Source organism: Mytilus edulis, chromosome 3, assembly GCF_963676685.1.
Source record: "Mytilus edulis chromosome 3, xbMytEdul2.2, whole genome shotgun sequence".
In the NCBI taxonomy this organism is placed as follows: domain Eukaryota; kingdom Metazoa; phylum Mollusca; class Bivalvia; order Mytilida; family Mytilidae; genus Mytilus; species Mytilus edulis.
In genome coordinates, this window is record NC_092346.1 from 61,281,909 (window position 1) to 61,298,222 (window position 16,314).

The window sequence follows — 16,314 nt, forward strand, 5'->3', positions numbered from 1 at the left end:
TACATTGGTGAACATGTGTAAGTCTCAACTGTAATGTCTGTTTCTAAGATGATTTAAGCAAAAGGTACCTGTCATTATTTTTGATGCATAGAATAATTGTATGGTGAACGTGCATTTGAGTTTGACTTCATTTGCTGTATGGTCCTGAACATCATGAAATATTTGCCACTGGACAACATTGTATTATTCTTAAGTTATCAAGATAAACATACTGAAAGTTGACCCGGAGAACTAAAGATGTAAATGAAATGTTATAACAAAATTTTAATATCTATCCAAAAATTAACAAACAATGATACAGAAGAATATTCTTAACCAGCATTAATATTCAATCGGAAGTCAAATTAAGATCTTTCGGTTATTTGAGAATTTTAAAATTGTTTTAGTTATTGTATGATGTCCTTCCGTGTTTTTATTTGTTAATAAAACATCCCAAAATGATTTTATTGCATCAAAAGTAACTAAAAAAAAGCTGAATGTGTCTGAATAACATCTTGATTTTATGGCGCGGTTGAAATCATTGAACAAACTTTTTTTTTTAATTCCGGTAGTTTTCAACAACCTTCGGATAATTTATCCTGTGAATGAAACAGAAACAGTTCAACTCGCTTCTACTCCTTTTCTTCATTTGAACTGACTAAAAACTCTGTAGACCATCTCTAAAGTCTATCTTTTGTTTTAATTTAAAGGGTAGGTATGGTCCCATTAAAAAAAAGTGTGGACACAGATCGGTGTGAACGACTATTGAGTTTGTTTTTAAAAAAAATGAATACCTACCGGCACTGTTATCCACAAGAAGCTAATATGAACAGGAAAGAAAACAAGAAACACAACACCTACGTTCGCCACTCTTTCAACAACGGCCATACAATTAAAACTGTGGGGAAATTCTATCTGATTAAATTTTAGATATATCGCAACTCGCATGTATATAAGCATAACAAAATCAGAGATCTTTATTTAAATATGATTGGAAGAAACTGATCTGTATATATAGAAAATTCAAATAGAAATATATGTACAATGTGAGGTCATAGAATAGTTGAAGATACGGTGTATTTTTTGGTACATTCAGGAGTAGAAGACACTGTACCTTTTGCTGCACCTGATATTGATAAGTTTTTAGTAGTTTTGTTTGGTTCCAATGTATGTGTCTACGTGAACTGATGATGATCAGTATGCCTAGAGAATTATAAGACATATCAAACAGATAGATTGTATTGTACATGTAAGTGTATCAATATTTTGTGAAGAGGCATACATACAAAAAAAACCAGAACAATAAACCCACTGTGACAACTTCATCCGATTTTTCGAATTACATTTCTTTATGGTGGTCAGAATGTTTTAATTGAAATGTTCATACTAGTAAAACCTAGTGTCACAATTACATGTAATTAGCTTTAAGATTTTTTTCTGGAAGCGAACATCAATTATATTATCAGACTTCTCTGTTTTCTTTGTAATATTAGAAAAATAACATTGATACATTACTGAACAGTTCGATCAATTTTTGCAGATACATAAAATCTAAAGTGTAGGATTGTACTATAAAGCCCATTGCACAATATATTATTTTCACTTCTTTTTTGCACTCGTCTTTTTTGATGTTCCAGATTCTGTGGTTTTCTTCGGTTTGGACGTAAACCTTCCGGCCGGACTTGGGGATTTTCCACCTCGTTTTTTAATTTTAGGGGTCGCTATATGGTCTACATGTACTTTAAAGTTTGGAAACAAGTTTTCGTACTGTTCTAATAAAGGAGTGTATTGATAGTTCTTTGAATCTATTGGAGAACCAGAATCGATCGATAAGTTGTCTTGTAGTTGTTCTTTCTGTACTAAAATGTAAGTTTCGTGCGAATTCAAATATTTCGTTGCACTGTCATACTTGTGTAGATCTAGTTCCTTCACAAGACCTGAAAAAAACAAGATACCATTTTGAATTGTTTATAGACATGTCCAGTTTTAGTTAATTTTCGACGAGTGACATATTTCCATGCATGCATCTTGGTATTGTCATTGTCTGTCAGTAAAAAAATAGATAAGTGTCATTTGAATAACGGTTATTCTCGCCCCGGCATGTTTTCATTGCGAATGTGTGCTGACGCTTGTCAAATCATGAGTTATCAAGCAAACGATTTAATCTTTCTGACTGCGATTCATTTCTCAAGTTCGTGTTATGTCATACAGGTATTATATGATTTGGTTATAATAAATTTTAATCGGAAAATACACGATAAGTACGCGAACTTTATGATTCTTCGAGATTCATTTTTTAGATAGCAGGGACTGATAGATATTACTACAGAAATAAGTAAACAATTAGTATCAGGGATGTTAATGCTTACACTATTGCACTTTAATAATATACTTGTTTGTTTCCACGCTCTTTGTTTATATTGTAATGCCAACATTTTTAATAAGTTGCCAAAAGAAACTAACTGCATGTCTAGTGCCAGTTCGTTAAAGTATGTTTGTTGTAATGTCACCATTGGTTTTTCTAAAATTGAGGATGGAAATGGAAAATGTGTCAAAGTAACAACAACCCGACCAAAGGTCTGGCTATTGTTTCCTTTTACAAGGAGGTCAGAATCACATTTTAAACGAAAGTTTTAAGTCTGAATCGGATAGTGACTGATGTTTGTTGTTTTGTCTATTGATGTCAATTTGTCCGAAAGAAGTGGGGTGTCCTTGTTTGACCTGAGTCATTGTAATGTCCGAAATGATTGGGCCGATGTTCGTGTTTGACTTTACTCGTTGTGATCTCCGAAAGGGATTTCGATGTTCGTGTTTCACTTATTTAAAGTCGTTGTGAAGTCTGAAAGGAGTTGGGTTTTCGTGTTTGCATGACTTTAACGTTGTGTTTTCAAAAGGAGTTGGCTGTTCGTGTTTTGCTTTGGTCGTTGTGCTGTCCAATAATTTATGTAAATCCAGTTATCATTTGTTCATGATAACCCATACAGTTCTATATGCTTTGATAACGTGAGTACTATAAGACTACTTGTTTTTTTCGTTTGTTTACTTTTAAAAGCAATTAAACCCAGTCGTTGAATAAGGGCACGGCTAAATAATATATAGGGACAATCACTACATTCTAATCGATGAAAATATATTGACGATATGATGAAAAGTTAAATAAAGTATACAAAAGCTAATGGTGTGACACTTATATTATTTTAAATACCACGTAATATGTTTTAAAAGTCCACTTTCAAGAAGGAGTGAATAGGTTTGAAGAAAATTTATATTACCCACGTCAGATTGAGAAAATAACCTGCTTATTGGACCTATTAATATTCTTCAATTCGTAGACCTAGGTAATATTTGACAGAATGTCAACTTTGGGTTCTTAACAAATTCAATAACCTAGACTTGCTTCACTAGAAGTCATCTTAACATACGATAATTTTGTGTCAGTGTTTGTGAAATGAAGAGTTTTAATCATAAATGATCTATGAATGATTAATGTAAGATCCTGAATAGTTTTATGATTAAAATAATGTTTATGTGCTCAGATAATACCAACCGTAACATAAGAATGGAAACTCTTTTAAATGAACAAAGTTGGCACTTCAATCATTGGTGTTCGAAATAAGATTTTTTTATGTTTTAATTAAAGAATGTATTCTTGTGGTGATTTGTTAATGTGAACGTTATCAAGGAAAGTTTCATACAACAAGAAACTTTTAGAGCGAACTAGCTCATAAGTGATGAAATGGGTTAAAGTCGTTACATTTTCGAACTCTTCCTGGGTGCCGTGATTTCTATTCGTTTGCTTTAGAGATCCATTTTCATTATCAAGGTATAATCATAGGTAAAACCTACCTGTTCCCCAGCATGATTTGCCCAACAACATAAAATGAAACACCACTCATATACAACGTGATAATGTTACATAATGATTGATAAAAGTATGTTTTACTATGTGTTTCTTTATTCTACATTGGCTAGAGGTATAGGGGAGGATTGTGATATCACAAAACATGTATAACCCCGCCGCATGTTTGCGCCTATCCCAAGTAAGGTGCCTCTAGCCTTTGTTAGTCTTGTATGCTTTGGAGGTTAGTGTGAAGTCCATTTTTACTGAACTAATAGTACACAATATTATGCAGAGGCCAGATGAGGACCACCTCTGGGTGCCGAGTTTTCTCGCTGCGTTGAAGACAAATTGGTAGCTTTTTCTGGTGTCTGCTCTTTGGTTGGGTTGTTGTGTCTTTGACATTTTCCACAGTTCCATTCTCAATTTTATTTTTAACATTTTTAAATTTATATAAAAAAAATAGTCATTATTGTATTTTCATTAAAACAAATATAAAGCGTTTAAAGATTGTTAATCACATGAGGATTACTACAACATATTTTGCGTTTCTTATGGAAAGAACAAATTAACAATGACTGTGCAAAACAGTGAGACTACAATATCATGATGAACACCGAATTGAACCAATAAATGCACTGTCATGTTTCTTTTGTTTCAAGGCCTCCTACATTTTACATTAATGAAAAAATTCCAAATTATGAAACATGACTCCAAGCCAACTAAAATCAATTAAGGCTACCACCCGGGGTCGCCCTTTAAAACAAAAGTACATTTAAATTGCAATAGGCTTATCAGTAGTTGAACTGATAGCCTTTTGACACATTCCCAACTTCTTACCGAGATAAAATATTAGTATTGCACTTAATACATCTACTTCAGTTTGTTTAATACCCGGTTTTATGATATACAAGGGTAGACAGCTGAGATGAAAATGTTGTCAGATAAATGGTAGTTTAACTTTCTATATTCTAAAAAAAGAAAAGCCAATTTTAAGTTTTATAAGTCGAATTCACAGGTAATGACGAAAATCAAACGTACGATATCTAAAACAAGATATTCTGTTTTGTATAATGAAAATTTATACGGAGGAGACCAAACATTAAGATTTAGCAGTCAGCTTAGAAAAAAAACCTGTTGTCGTACACACTCGTTATAGTCGGTGACTTTCAAAGGGTTCCAACATCTCATCTGATGATTATGTCCTCATATGGCGATTGTAATTTGGAAACTTCAATCTTATGATGTGCCATCACGAAACGTAAAACTTTTCAAATATATATATGAAATTATATTCCCCTCCATGACAACTGAAATATTCGGGCATGTACATTTGCATATAAGGAAACCTTTTACGCTTATATCATACTTCGATCCGTACAATCTCGGACAGCACGATTCGGCTGTTACAACACCAGAAAATACATGAATAGCAGTATGTATATGAAAATAAAACAATACCTGTTTCGTCTGACAAATCAACAATTACATTGGAGTTGCCATATCCCGCTCTCTTCTTTATACTGTTCAGTAGATTGATAATAGCACACATAGGATTGCACAATAATGTCTCATTCTGTCCATACTTAACTATAATGAACATGGTGATATATTCCTTTTCAAATGGTTTGACAACACAGAAGTTGTAGATTAATTCTACGCTGGTGTTAAATCCTTATTCAAACAACAATTTCATTCCAAATTTCATATTTACATTTAAAAGTTACAGTTGCTTTGTTTGACAACGGTAAGTCTTTTTTTAAATGAATACCATGTTATTATATCTATCTTGTGGTGACACGATCCTTTGCGTGTAATGAGTATGGCCTTCCACTCCTCATATATCTATCCCTATTAAAAAGTTTAAATGAAACATTTAAATCAGGTCGTTTGTATATATATGTTTATTCCGATCGAACGTCGCCCAGATACATTATGTACGTAAGTTGAATTAGCCCTACTGAACATTTATCTTCACTATTGGATCAAATGGAATATATTAAAGTTCGCATTTGTTAAGGGTTAAAGTTTATTTACTATGAACTTCAAAAATCTTTTCTGCTGTTTTCGAAACAACGATTAATATTATAAATGGGACTGATAAAGCATTCGATTAGTTTTTATTCTGCGTCAATAATTATGACGAGGTAAAATCAATTTAAAGGAATTAACTGGAATTTAAATGAAGTAAAGCTTTATTGTTCATTGCCTTCATACAAGAATTGTCAATCGGTGTTATATTAAACAGTTTCATTTAAAATGATTTTAACTAAATATTGATTCCATTTAATGGACATTTTCTTTCCGTGCCTTGCATTTGTGATCAAAAGCTGGCGGAAGTTTTATATTTAATAATGTATAACCCAATAGCGATTTTTGCAACCACACGTATACTTATAGATCAAATTGTATAAGAATTTTCAACAAAGATGAATCTACTAAGGTATTGGTGAATTTTTAAAAACATGTCTATGTTTTTCATTATTTTTTATTATGTTTATTGATTCATGAAAGTGGATATGCGTTCTTCTCTATGCAATGGTTGAATTTGCGCAAATCAATGCACACCTTTCTTTTGATTTTGTGTTTTACTCCTTTTTCACATGTCTTATGTATTGGCATGACCCTACTTTAAAAATTTAGTGTTTTTTTTCAATTTTCAATTCAAGGTAAAAATTATGCAGGTTTTTTGTTGCGTGTTTGATTTAAACTGGACACATACTGTCCTGATAAGTATGTTTTTTTCATTGCTATTTATTGTTTGCGCGTCAATTTTTCAGTCAATCGAATGTTGGTGGTTTTTGTAGTCTGATATACTGTTAACTTTTTTTTTTAATTTCCGTTATCATTTAGGAATTTTGGGTTCTCAATGCTGTCAATTTCGTACTTTATTTGGCCTTTTACACATTTTTTTATTCGAGCGTCACTGATGAATCTTTTGTAGACGAAACGCGCGTCTGACGTAAATATATAATTTTAATCTTGGTATCTATGATGAGTTTATTTACAACCTCTTGGTCGATGCCACTGCTGGTGGAAATTTATTTCCCCGTTTCCCCGAGGGAATCACCAGCCAAGTAGTCAGCACTTCTGTGTTTACTGAGTTATCATTGGTATGTTCATAATTATAAATTAAATGTTAACCAAACTTTGAAATTTTGAAATACTAAGGCTTTTCTACCTCAAGAATAGATTATCTTAGCTGTATTTTGCAAAAAGTTTAGGAATTTTGGTCCATAATGCTCTTCAACTTCGTACTTAATTTGACTTTTTTTGACATTTTTTTATTCGAGCGTCACTGACAAGTCTTTTGTAGACGAAACGCGCGTCTGGCGTAAATATGAAATTTTAATCCTGGTATCTATGATAAGTTCATTTATTGAGTACATTAATAGGTACTGCTAATATTTATAGGTCACATCTTGACTGTAAAATATATAAATTAATTCATTTACAAATATTTGTGAGATAGCATTTGACTTTTTAGAAAGACGTTTGTGGTCCATATGCAATATAGATGTGGAAAGTGAATTCAAATTTGTAATAATGTGTACACCAGTATGTTTTTATTAATATTTTTATTTGTGTTATTTAGAAACAATCTTACTGTTCAGAATAGTCATTAAAGGTACCAGGATTATAATTTAATACGCCAGACGCGCGTTTCGTCTACATATGACTCATCAGTGATGCTCAGATCAAAATAGTTATAAAGTCAAATAAGTTCAAAGTTAAAGAGCATTGAGAAACCAAAATTTTAAAAAGTTGTGCCAAGTACGGCTAGGCTTTTCTATCCCTGGGATAAGAACATCCTTAGTTTTTCGAAAATATACAAATACTTGATTTTATCTCATCTTACCATATCTTTTTAAAATAAAATGACATGATATGCTTTTTTATAAATAATCCAATGCGCTTGCTTTGCATGAAGTTTCTAGTCAGAGGCAACCTCCAACTGGTAGCAACAAATAACAACATGTCGCATTACAGACACACAGTACCGAATGAAATTCCCCAAAAGAAGACAGATATAATACTAGAAGTGTACTAGTAGATCACAAGATCATTCGAATAATAATTGTCAAGCACAATATTCGACCGAACACTTAAAACAGAACCATCATAAATAAAGGCAACAGTAGTATACCGCTGTTCAAAACTCATAAATCTATGGACAAAAAACAAAATCGGGGTAACAAACTAAAACTGAGGGAAATAGCTATCAAATTATTATACTAGGGGCGGCGGTCGTGTTTTATGCGGTTGCGATGGTCATTATTTTAAATGACAACATAACCAAAACGTCTTTTTAGTGACACTACATTAACACCAATCTTATCAATAAAAATGCTTCAAATATGCAATTATTTCAAATTTTAACAAATCGACGACTGACAAATGTATTTTCAATAAGATTTGGTTCGCTTCGTGCTTACCTTTGAACATTTGCTAAGAAAAGGTCGAGACTAACGGTTCAAAAATCAATGGGTATTAAATATTCGAAAGCATATCAACACAAAAAGCTCATACAAATAAACTATTACTCGTCTGCTTTGCAGCAAAATCAATACAGTATTACTGCATGTATATGGAGTGGATATATCTATATAACTAAATAATAAGTAAATACTTCTGAAGCTTACCTGTACAGAATTTTACACTGAACAGTGAAATTACTTCAAATTCACTAGATATTTTAATGTTACGATACTCCCAATTTATGATCGTTTCAAGTACTTCGATGTAAAATTCCATTATGACTATGGTGCAGAACCGAAAATACATATTGAAATAATTTCAATGCAGCCCATAACACACCAAATATTAGTGGTCTGGTAAAAATACTTCTTTAAAATTGCGGAACATCATTGTGCTTTCAAAGTGGAACTAGAAAAAGATACCAAAGTGATATATTAACTTATAAGTCGAAAATAAACTGACAATGACATGGTAAATCATTAAGATGATGAACCTTTAGAGACGCATATGCAGTTGCGATGCATGACTGCTGATATTGCTCAACACCAACAAATTGAAAACAACACGTGAATATTTTCTTGCGTCCGAAGCGCTTTTCTGGATTTACCTTCATCAGGAACACTAAAAGCCAAACATTTGAAATCCGAAGATGTATAAGTATCGAAACCGTTGAAGACGTACGTAAAAGTAAAAAATAACTAAAATAAATAGCCAAATTCATCTAAAGCAAACTTTGCCTGAGGGAGTTGAAACCTTAGTTTCTTAATAATTTCAAAATTTATAAACGGACAATTTTAGTAAAGTTTGTTAAATCATGTCAGTACCGAAATACTGACTACTGAGCTGATGAAACCCTCGGGGACTGATAGTCTACCAGCAGAGGTATCGACCCAGTGATGTAAAATAACAATGAGTTTCTATTAGACCAAGCCAGAAATTGTAAAAGGGTGTTGATGACGTCAGACGGGGATATTTGTTACTTGCGAGACAAAAAAAGAGAGACTCGGAAAACAATAGAAAATATGCATGTTTTGAATAGATAAACAGACATACTAAAATATATAAATATTTAATCAAATTGAATAAATGTCTCAATATAGATTCAAGCGAGTAATGGGCTAATTTCAGCTTTTTTTTAAATTAACATGCACCGAAAATGCTTAAATCTTCAAGTTGACACTTGATTCAATCTTGTCCCAGGAATCCTAAATGCATCAATGATATCACTTTGACTTAAATCTAATCAGTTGTTCAAGAAATGTTTTGATAAGACCAATCTGTTATAGGTGGCTTTGCTTGAATCCAGTTTCTAGTGATGCAAACGATTTGCTACATGAGAATTGGGTCTTCATCACGGATTAAAGATCAAGAGCCTCCCTGGGAGAAAGAGGATTAAATACAGAAACACATGCTGCAAATCAGTTTCCAGCATTTATAGACGTATACAGATACTTTTATAAAGAATTGATTAATAGAGAAAAAGAGGCAAAAGATACCGATGGGACATACAAACTCAAAAAGTCAAACTGACAACGCACAAATTGTTTCTTTACATCCGTTGGAAAATAGTTCACGAATAATCCAGACGAGAACAAATCAACATAAATCCAGAAAAAAAACAAAATATCAAAATATTTGAAACACTGATGTTTTGTTCTTCTATTTTCTAGATTAACACCTACATATGGATCACCTTATCGACTTGCCGATACATCAGTGAGAAGATATGTTCTGTAAATAAGCAGATTAATATACAGATCACTTACGTTTGAAGTAACGTGCCAAAGTCGTATTCGTAATTCGACTTTTAAAAAATTGCTATTACCAAAGTCACTTTACTATTTAAAACAATCAAAATTGAAAATCACCTAAACGAATACAAATCGATTATTATTTGGAAAATCGATTAAGGCATACTACATTAAGATGAGCATCCGAAGTTCACCATTCTCTTTAGTTTGGTAAACTAGTCGCTTGATTTTGCCGAGAGTAGTTTATAAATGTTCAAATGTCTTTTCTTTTGATCTGAATCTTACAAGCTGTATTATAGAGGATTACACAAATGATTAATAACACTTGGAGTTAAACCAGAAAGAAACATGTCTTAAAGCATTAACATCATTTATATGAGAATAACAAAATTTGTCTAGAAAATGTACTCATTAATTAAAATTAAGAATAATTATAGTATTTCAAGAAGATATTAGTTTACCTGATAGTTTTACGGGTAAACAAGGCAGGAATAGTATATGTATTTTTAATAAAGAAAATGCTTTGATATGTGCGTTTCCATGGACAATTCTACATGGATAACAGTTAAAAATGTGTTGTTACTCAAAAGAACGTTCATGATTGATTGTTTGAAGGGAATACATTCATTTCTAAAAGTGAAGATGAACAGTTTTTCAATGAAATATATTTGGTTGTAAGTTTATCGGGGAAACTAGTCAGGGATAATAGAGGAAAATGTATACGTTACGGTTTCCCCGGGAAAGTAGTCAGCGATAATAAACGAAAATGTATTGTTTCCGATAAATACCATATTAGTGATTTCTTACCTGGAAAAATAGTCGGGATAATAGTTTATATATTTATTGTTTTCTAGGGAGTTGTTTTATTGTGACGTGTTTCCTGGGCAAACAAGTAAGGAATAATAGATACAAATGTATTGTCTCCAAAGTCATCGTTTGTACCGTCTGGTTTATCCTTGTTATAGTATTATTTTTCTAAATAAAGGAAACAGCAGTATACCACTGTTCAAAGTTGTATAACGGTTGAGAAAAAACGGTTACAAACTGAATCCGAGGAAAACACATCAACTATAAAAGGAACACAAAAGACTAACAGAAACAATGATGTTCAACAAAAACAAACGCCAACATACATAGAAACCAAATATTCGATAGCAGTTGCCATATTCTTGATATGCTACAGGACATTAAAGAAGAATGATAGATTGAACCTTGTTTCATGGCTAGCAAAACCTCCTGCTTATATGGCAATGTTACAGAAATATCGCTTAAAGACATCGTGAAAGAAATACAGCACAAACACGCTTAAGAACACTCATCACAGAGAAACGGTGACGTATTTTTGTAACGAATATATAATCATTCATATGGTTATTCTCGCTTTACTAGTTCAAACATTTATCATGATAATGACGGTATTGAAATGCTATTTTATAATTATTTGCACAACAAACGATAAGACGTAACACATGATCTAACCGAAACCACAACAGAAACATCATAAATAAATACACGAATGTTGGATTTATAAAATAGACTCGTCGTATAGCAATCCAAATTTACGCTCTGCAAAACAGTCATACTCGTGAATAGGTCACGTTCGGTACTTAACAGACAGACGACATAGATCAACCAACCCCTGATAGTGTCCATAACATTTACGGAGTGTAATTTTTAATCTCCCCTTCACATAACTCTTTTGGAGCAGTTTGGCGTAATAAGTAAATTACTGCAGTCCATTTCATCAAATGAAAAAAACTTACGACTAGGATTTATCGAAAGTATACCGAATTGTTCATGACTAATGATCAATCTTAATCGTAAGTTTTTTGGTGAAACCTACTCCTGTGTATGACGTCTGTATAGTGTGAACATGCAACAACATAACGTATCAGTTAAGATATGCACCATGCGAGGTAGCAAAAGATATGTTACTGCTGAGAAGTGGGAAATTGATAATTGGGAAGTTGAAATCATCCCGTTTGAAATAGATTTTAGTGTGAAGTCGTCCATCAGTCTCAATATTGAAGAAAAGATCAAGGTAAGAAGCAGTATTCTTGAACCATTTCAATCCTTAATTTCAAGTTCACTAGGATAAAATGAGATGCAAGTACTACTGACTGAAATATTGATTAGTAAGTGATAGGACATCATCAATATATCTGAAAGAAGAAAATTCTTCGGCCAGAAGAAGTGCACAATTTGTACCCATTGGAATAACGACTGTCAGTTGAAATGTCAATCCTCCAAACTCAACAAATAAACTGTAGATAAAAATGTCCAGTATTTTGATATTATCAACTTCAGTGTAATTTCTCATAGAATCAGTGTGGATCTTAAAAAAATAAGAATTATTATGACCTAGAACAATAAATTTATATCAACGATTCCCAATTTTATAGAAAAAGCTCTGTTTCATGAGATGGTGAAGTCGATCTTTCAATTGAGCATGGGGAATGTCATATCTATCATCATGTCTATAAACATGATTAATATAATCCAATAGTTCTCACGGTACTTTGACCACACACAGACTCTTAACTGCTTTACACGTGTTATCTGTATAGTAATGTTTACTGTTGTAATATAATATCCATGATGTGTAGCTTGTAATAAAGTGTAGTTTAATATAAGTCTTGAATGAATACAGACGTACATACATGCCCCATGCAGAATATAACATGGTGTCAGATGAAAAAACGAATTGATTAACTACCAAGATGGATCAACTGAAACCACCCATAGCCTTAAGTATAGAGGGAAATGTTTCCGAGAATTGGAGAAAATGGAAACAAAAATTCCAGTTTTACTTGGACGCTACTGAGTTCAATGAGAAGGCAGAAAAGTTACAATGCTCGCTGTTACTTCATTGTATTGGAGAAGATGCCGTGGAAGTATTCAACACATTTAATTTCGTGGAAGATGAAAAGGACAAAATTGCACCATTGCTATTAAAATTTGAGCAATTTTGCAATCCGATAAAGAACCAGACTTACGAACGATACAAATTCCACACGTGTTCGCAAAGTGAAGGAGAAAATATAGACCACTATGCCACAGAGCTAAAAAACAGAGCCAAAACATGTGAATTTGGACAGTTATGCGACAGTTTTGTAAGAGACAGGATAGTATGTGGTATACTAAGTGACAATGTTCGCGAAAGATTACTAAGAATTCCAGACTTGACACTCGCAAAGTCAATAGATATATGCCGCGCATCGGAAGTTTCAAAACAACAATTAAAATCTATAACAGAAGATGAAAAAACAGTTCACGCAATGAGGAAAGACTACAAATCAGGACACAAACCAAAAGTGAAACAACAATACAGAGATTATAGAAAAGACAACCAAAAAGGCCAGAAATACGATTGCAAGAAATGCGGAATGCAACATCTACCTAGAAGTTGTCCAGCTTACGGAAAAATGTGTAACCAGTGCAAAAAGCCGAATCATTTTAAGAAAATGTGCAAAAACAGAAGAATAAATGTTATTGAAGAAGAAAGCGACAGCGAAGACGAATTATATCGTTTATCGATGATATATTAGTGTGGGGATGTACAAAAGAAGAGCACGACAAGAGATTAAAAGAGGTTCTAGAACGAATCCGTACCGCAAATTTGAAGCTAAGGCGTGATAAATGTGAAATGGGAATTTCTGAAGTGACATATTTCGGTCACAGGTATACACGAGAAGGATTGAAAATCGACGACAACAAAGTAAAAGCGATAACCGAAATGAAATCACCGACCACCAAAAAAGAACTTGAACGATTTCTTGGAATGGTGACGTATATAGCAAAATTCGTACCAAATTTCTCATCAAACACAGCAGTATTGAGGGATTTACTGAAAAAGGATGTACCGTTTCAATGGGACGATAATCATGATAAAACATTCAAAGATCTGAAAACATTGATCACAAACTCTCCAGTGCTAAGATATTTCAACAGTACAAAGCCAGTGAAGTTATCCGTAGATGCATCACAAAATGGACTAGGTGCTGTACTATTACAGAAAGAGTTGCCAATCGAATATGCATCGAGGGCATTGACTACATCGCAGAAAAATTGGGCACAAATAGAAAAAGAGCTATACGCCATCGTATTCGGGTGTGAAAGATTTCATCAGTATGTATACGGAAGGACAATTGAGGTAGAAACAGACCATAAACCTCTAGAAGCAATATTCAAAAAGCCGCTAGTAAACGCGCCTCCCAGAATACAAAAACTTATGTTACGACTTCAGAAGTATGACATTAATGTAGTGTACAAACCAGGAAAATTGATGTACATATCAGACACTTTGTCAAGAGCTTACCTTAATGAGTTCGACAACTCATGTGACAAGGACATAGATGCACAAGTACATTTATTGGTAAAACATGTGTCCGTATCAGAGTCGAAAATGGATGAATTCCGAAGAGAAACAGACTGTGACGATGCATTAACAGAGCTAAAGAAAACTTTAAAGGACGGATGGCCCGAGAGCAAGTCCGAAATAAACGACAAAATTAAACCATATTGGGACTACAGAGAAGAAATTCATGAAGCACAAGGATTAGTGTTCAAAGGAGAAAAAATCGTAGTGCCGTTTGCTTTAAGAAAAGAAATGCTGCAGAGAATTCACGAGGGGCACCAAGGCATAGAAAGATGTAAAAACAGAGCAAGGGATGTTTTGTTCTGGCCCGCAATGTCAAAACAAATAGAAGACATTGTCCAAAGGTGTGACATATGCAAGCGATATCAGAACTCAAATGCAAAGGAACCAATGATTAAAGCCGAATTACCATCGCGACCGTGGGAGAAAGTAGCCACAGATGTGTTTGATTTTAAAAACAGACAGTATTTATTAATTGTGGACTATTATTCAAAGTTTTTTGAAGTTAGTATCCTGAACAATTTGACCAGTGATACAGTCATGATGAACATGAAGTCCATATTTGCACGACATGGCATTCCAGAAGTACTTGTATCTGACAATGCAAGATATTATACAAGTTCAAAATTCCAAGAATTCGCGAAATCGTGGGAATTTAAACATATAACGTCGAGTCCGAGATACCAACAAAGCAATGGATTAGCGGAAAGGACAGTGCAAACCGTTAAACAGCTACTAAAGAAAGCTGATTATGAAGGAAAAGATCCGTATATGAGTATATTGAATTTCAGAAATACTCCGTTAGACAGTGACATGCCGTCGCCATCTCAACTATTGATGGGTCGCCGTTGTAAAACGAAATTACCTATAACGAAGAAGTTGTTGAGAACCGAAGTTCCGGAAAATGCAAAGAAAACATTTGTTAAAAAACAAGAGAAACAGAAACTGTATTACGATAAGAAAACAAAAGAATTATCAAAATTGAACGTTAATGACAATGTATATGTTCAAAGAGAAAGGCGTTGGGAACCAGCAGTCGTTGTTCAAAATACAGACAATTCGCGTTCGTATATTGTTAAAACAGAAAATGACAAACTGTACAGAAGAAATAGAAAACATTTGATGGAAAACAAAAACAATGTTGTAATTGAAAATGACGATGTAAATGACGATGAAAATGTACGAAACGATGAAAATGTACGAAACGAAGTAAATGATTATAACCGTACGCGTAGTGGAAGAATGGTGAGAAAACCAGAGAGACTAATTGAAAACATGAACTAATGTGTAGGAGTTAGATTAATATTTAGATTAGGAAAATTTAGCCTTAGAGACAATATTTTCATTAATTACATACACATCATTTCAACATTTCATTATTACAATTTATTTGTTTAGTAAGGCAAAGTTTTACATGATGCCATTTCATTTCATTTAAGTAAAGAAGGGAGATGTCATATCTATCATCATGTCTATAAACATGATTAATATAATCCAATAGTTCTCACGGTACTTTGACCACACACAGACTCTTAACTGCTTTACACGTGTTATCTGTATAGTAATGTTTACTGTTGTAATATAATATCCATGATGTGTAGCTTGTAATAAAGTGTAGTTTAATATAAGTCTTGAATGAATACAGACGTACATACATGCCCCATGCAGAATATAACAGGGAATATTAGTGTAAAGCGTAGAATATCAAAGGTCTTTAAAATATTTTACTGCAAAATTGCGGAAATTGTGATCTTAGATTTAGCAGTAGATCTTGAGAGTTTTTGAGAATCGACATCAGATTGACACCGCTTGTTGGATATATCTCAGTATATTTTTGAAGACCAGCTTTACTGTAGAAAGGAATAGTAGTCAACACTTTAGAAAGATGT

The 16,314-nt window shown here is 33.1% G+C and overlaps 2 protein-coding genes across 2 annotated transcripts; one reads left to right on the plus strand and one right to left on the minus strand.

Moving 5' to 3' along the window:
• Positions 1 to 1,202: 1,202 nt before the first annotated feature.
• Positions 1,203 to 5,797, minus strand: LOC139517016 (uncharacterized protein CXorf65 homolog). The gene is made up of 2 exons (XM_071307552.1): positions 5,279 to 5,797; positions 1,203 to 1,916 (listed from the first exon to the last, which is right to left on the minus strand). Exons 1-2 carry the CDS (start codon positions 5,418 to 5,420, stop codon positions 1,579 to 1,581), a joined length of 480 nt encoding a protein of 159 aa, XP_071163653.1. The 5' UTR covers positions 5,421 to 5,797; the 3' UTR covers positions 1,203 to 1,578.
• A 6,970-nt stretch (positions 5,798 to 12,767) lies between these two features.
• On the plus strand, positions 12,768 to 13,595 carry LOC139515352 (uncharacterized). The gene has a single exon (XM_071304918.1). The coding sequence runs from the start codon at positions 12,768 to 12,770 to the stop codon at positions 13,593 to 13,595; it is 828 nt and encodes a 275-aa protein (XP_071161019.1).
• The last annotated feature ends 2,719 nt before the right edge of the window (positions 13,596 to 16,314 follow it).

Excerpts from the sequence above, each read along its gene's own strand:
- LOC139517016 (XM_071307552.1), bottom strand. The coding sequence starts at position 5,420 with ATGTTCATTATAGTTAAGTATGGACAGAATGAGACATTATTGTGCAAT. Across the intron at positions 1,917-5,278 it reads TGATTTGTCAGACGAAACAG|GTCTTGTGAAGGAACTAGAT; the intron begins GTATTGTTTTAT and ends TGTTTTTTTCAG.
- LOC139515352 (XM_071304918.1), top strand. The coding sequence starts at position 12,768 with ATGGATCAACTGAAACCACCCATAGCCTTAAGTATAGAGGGAAATGTT.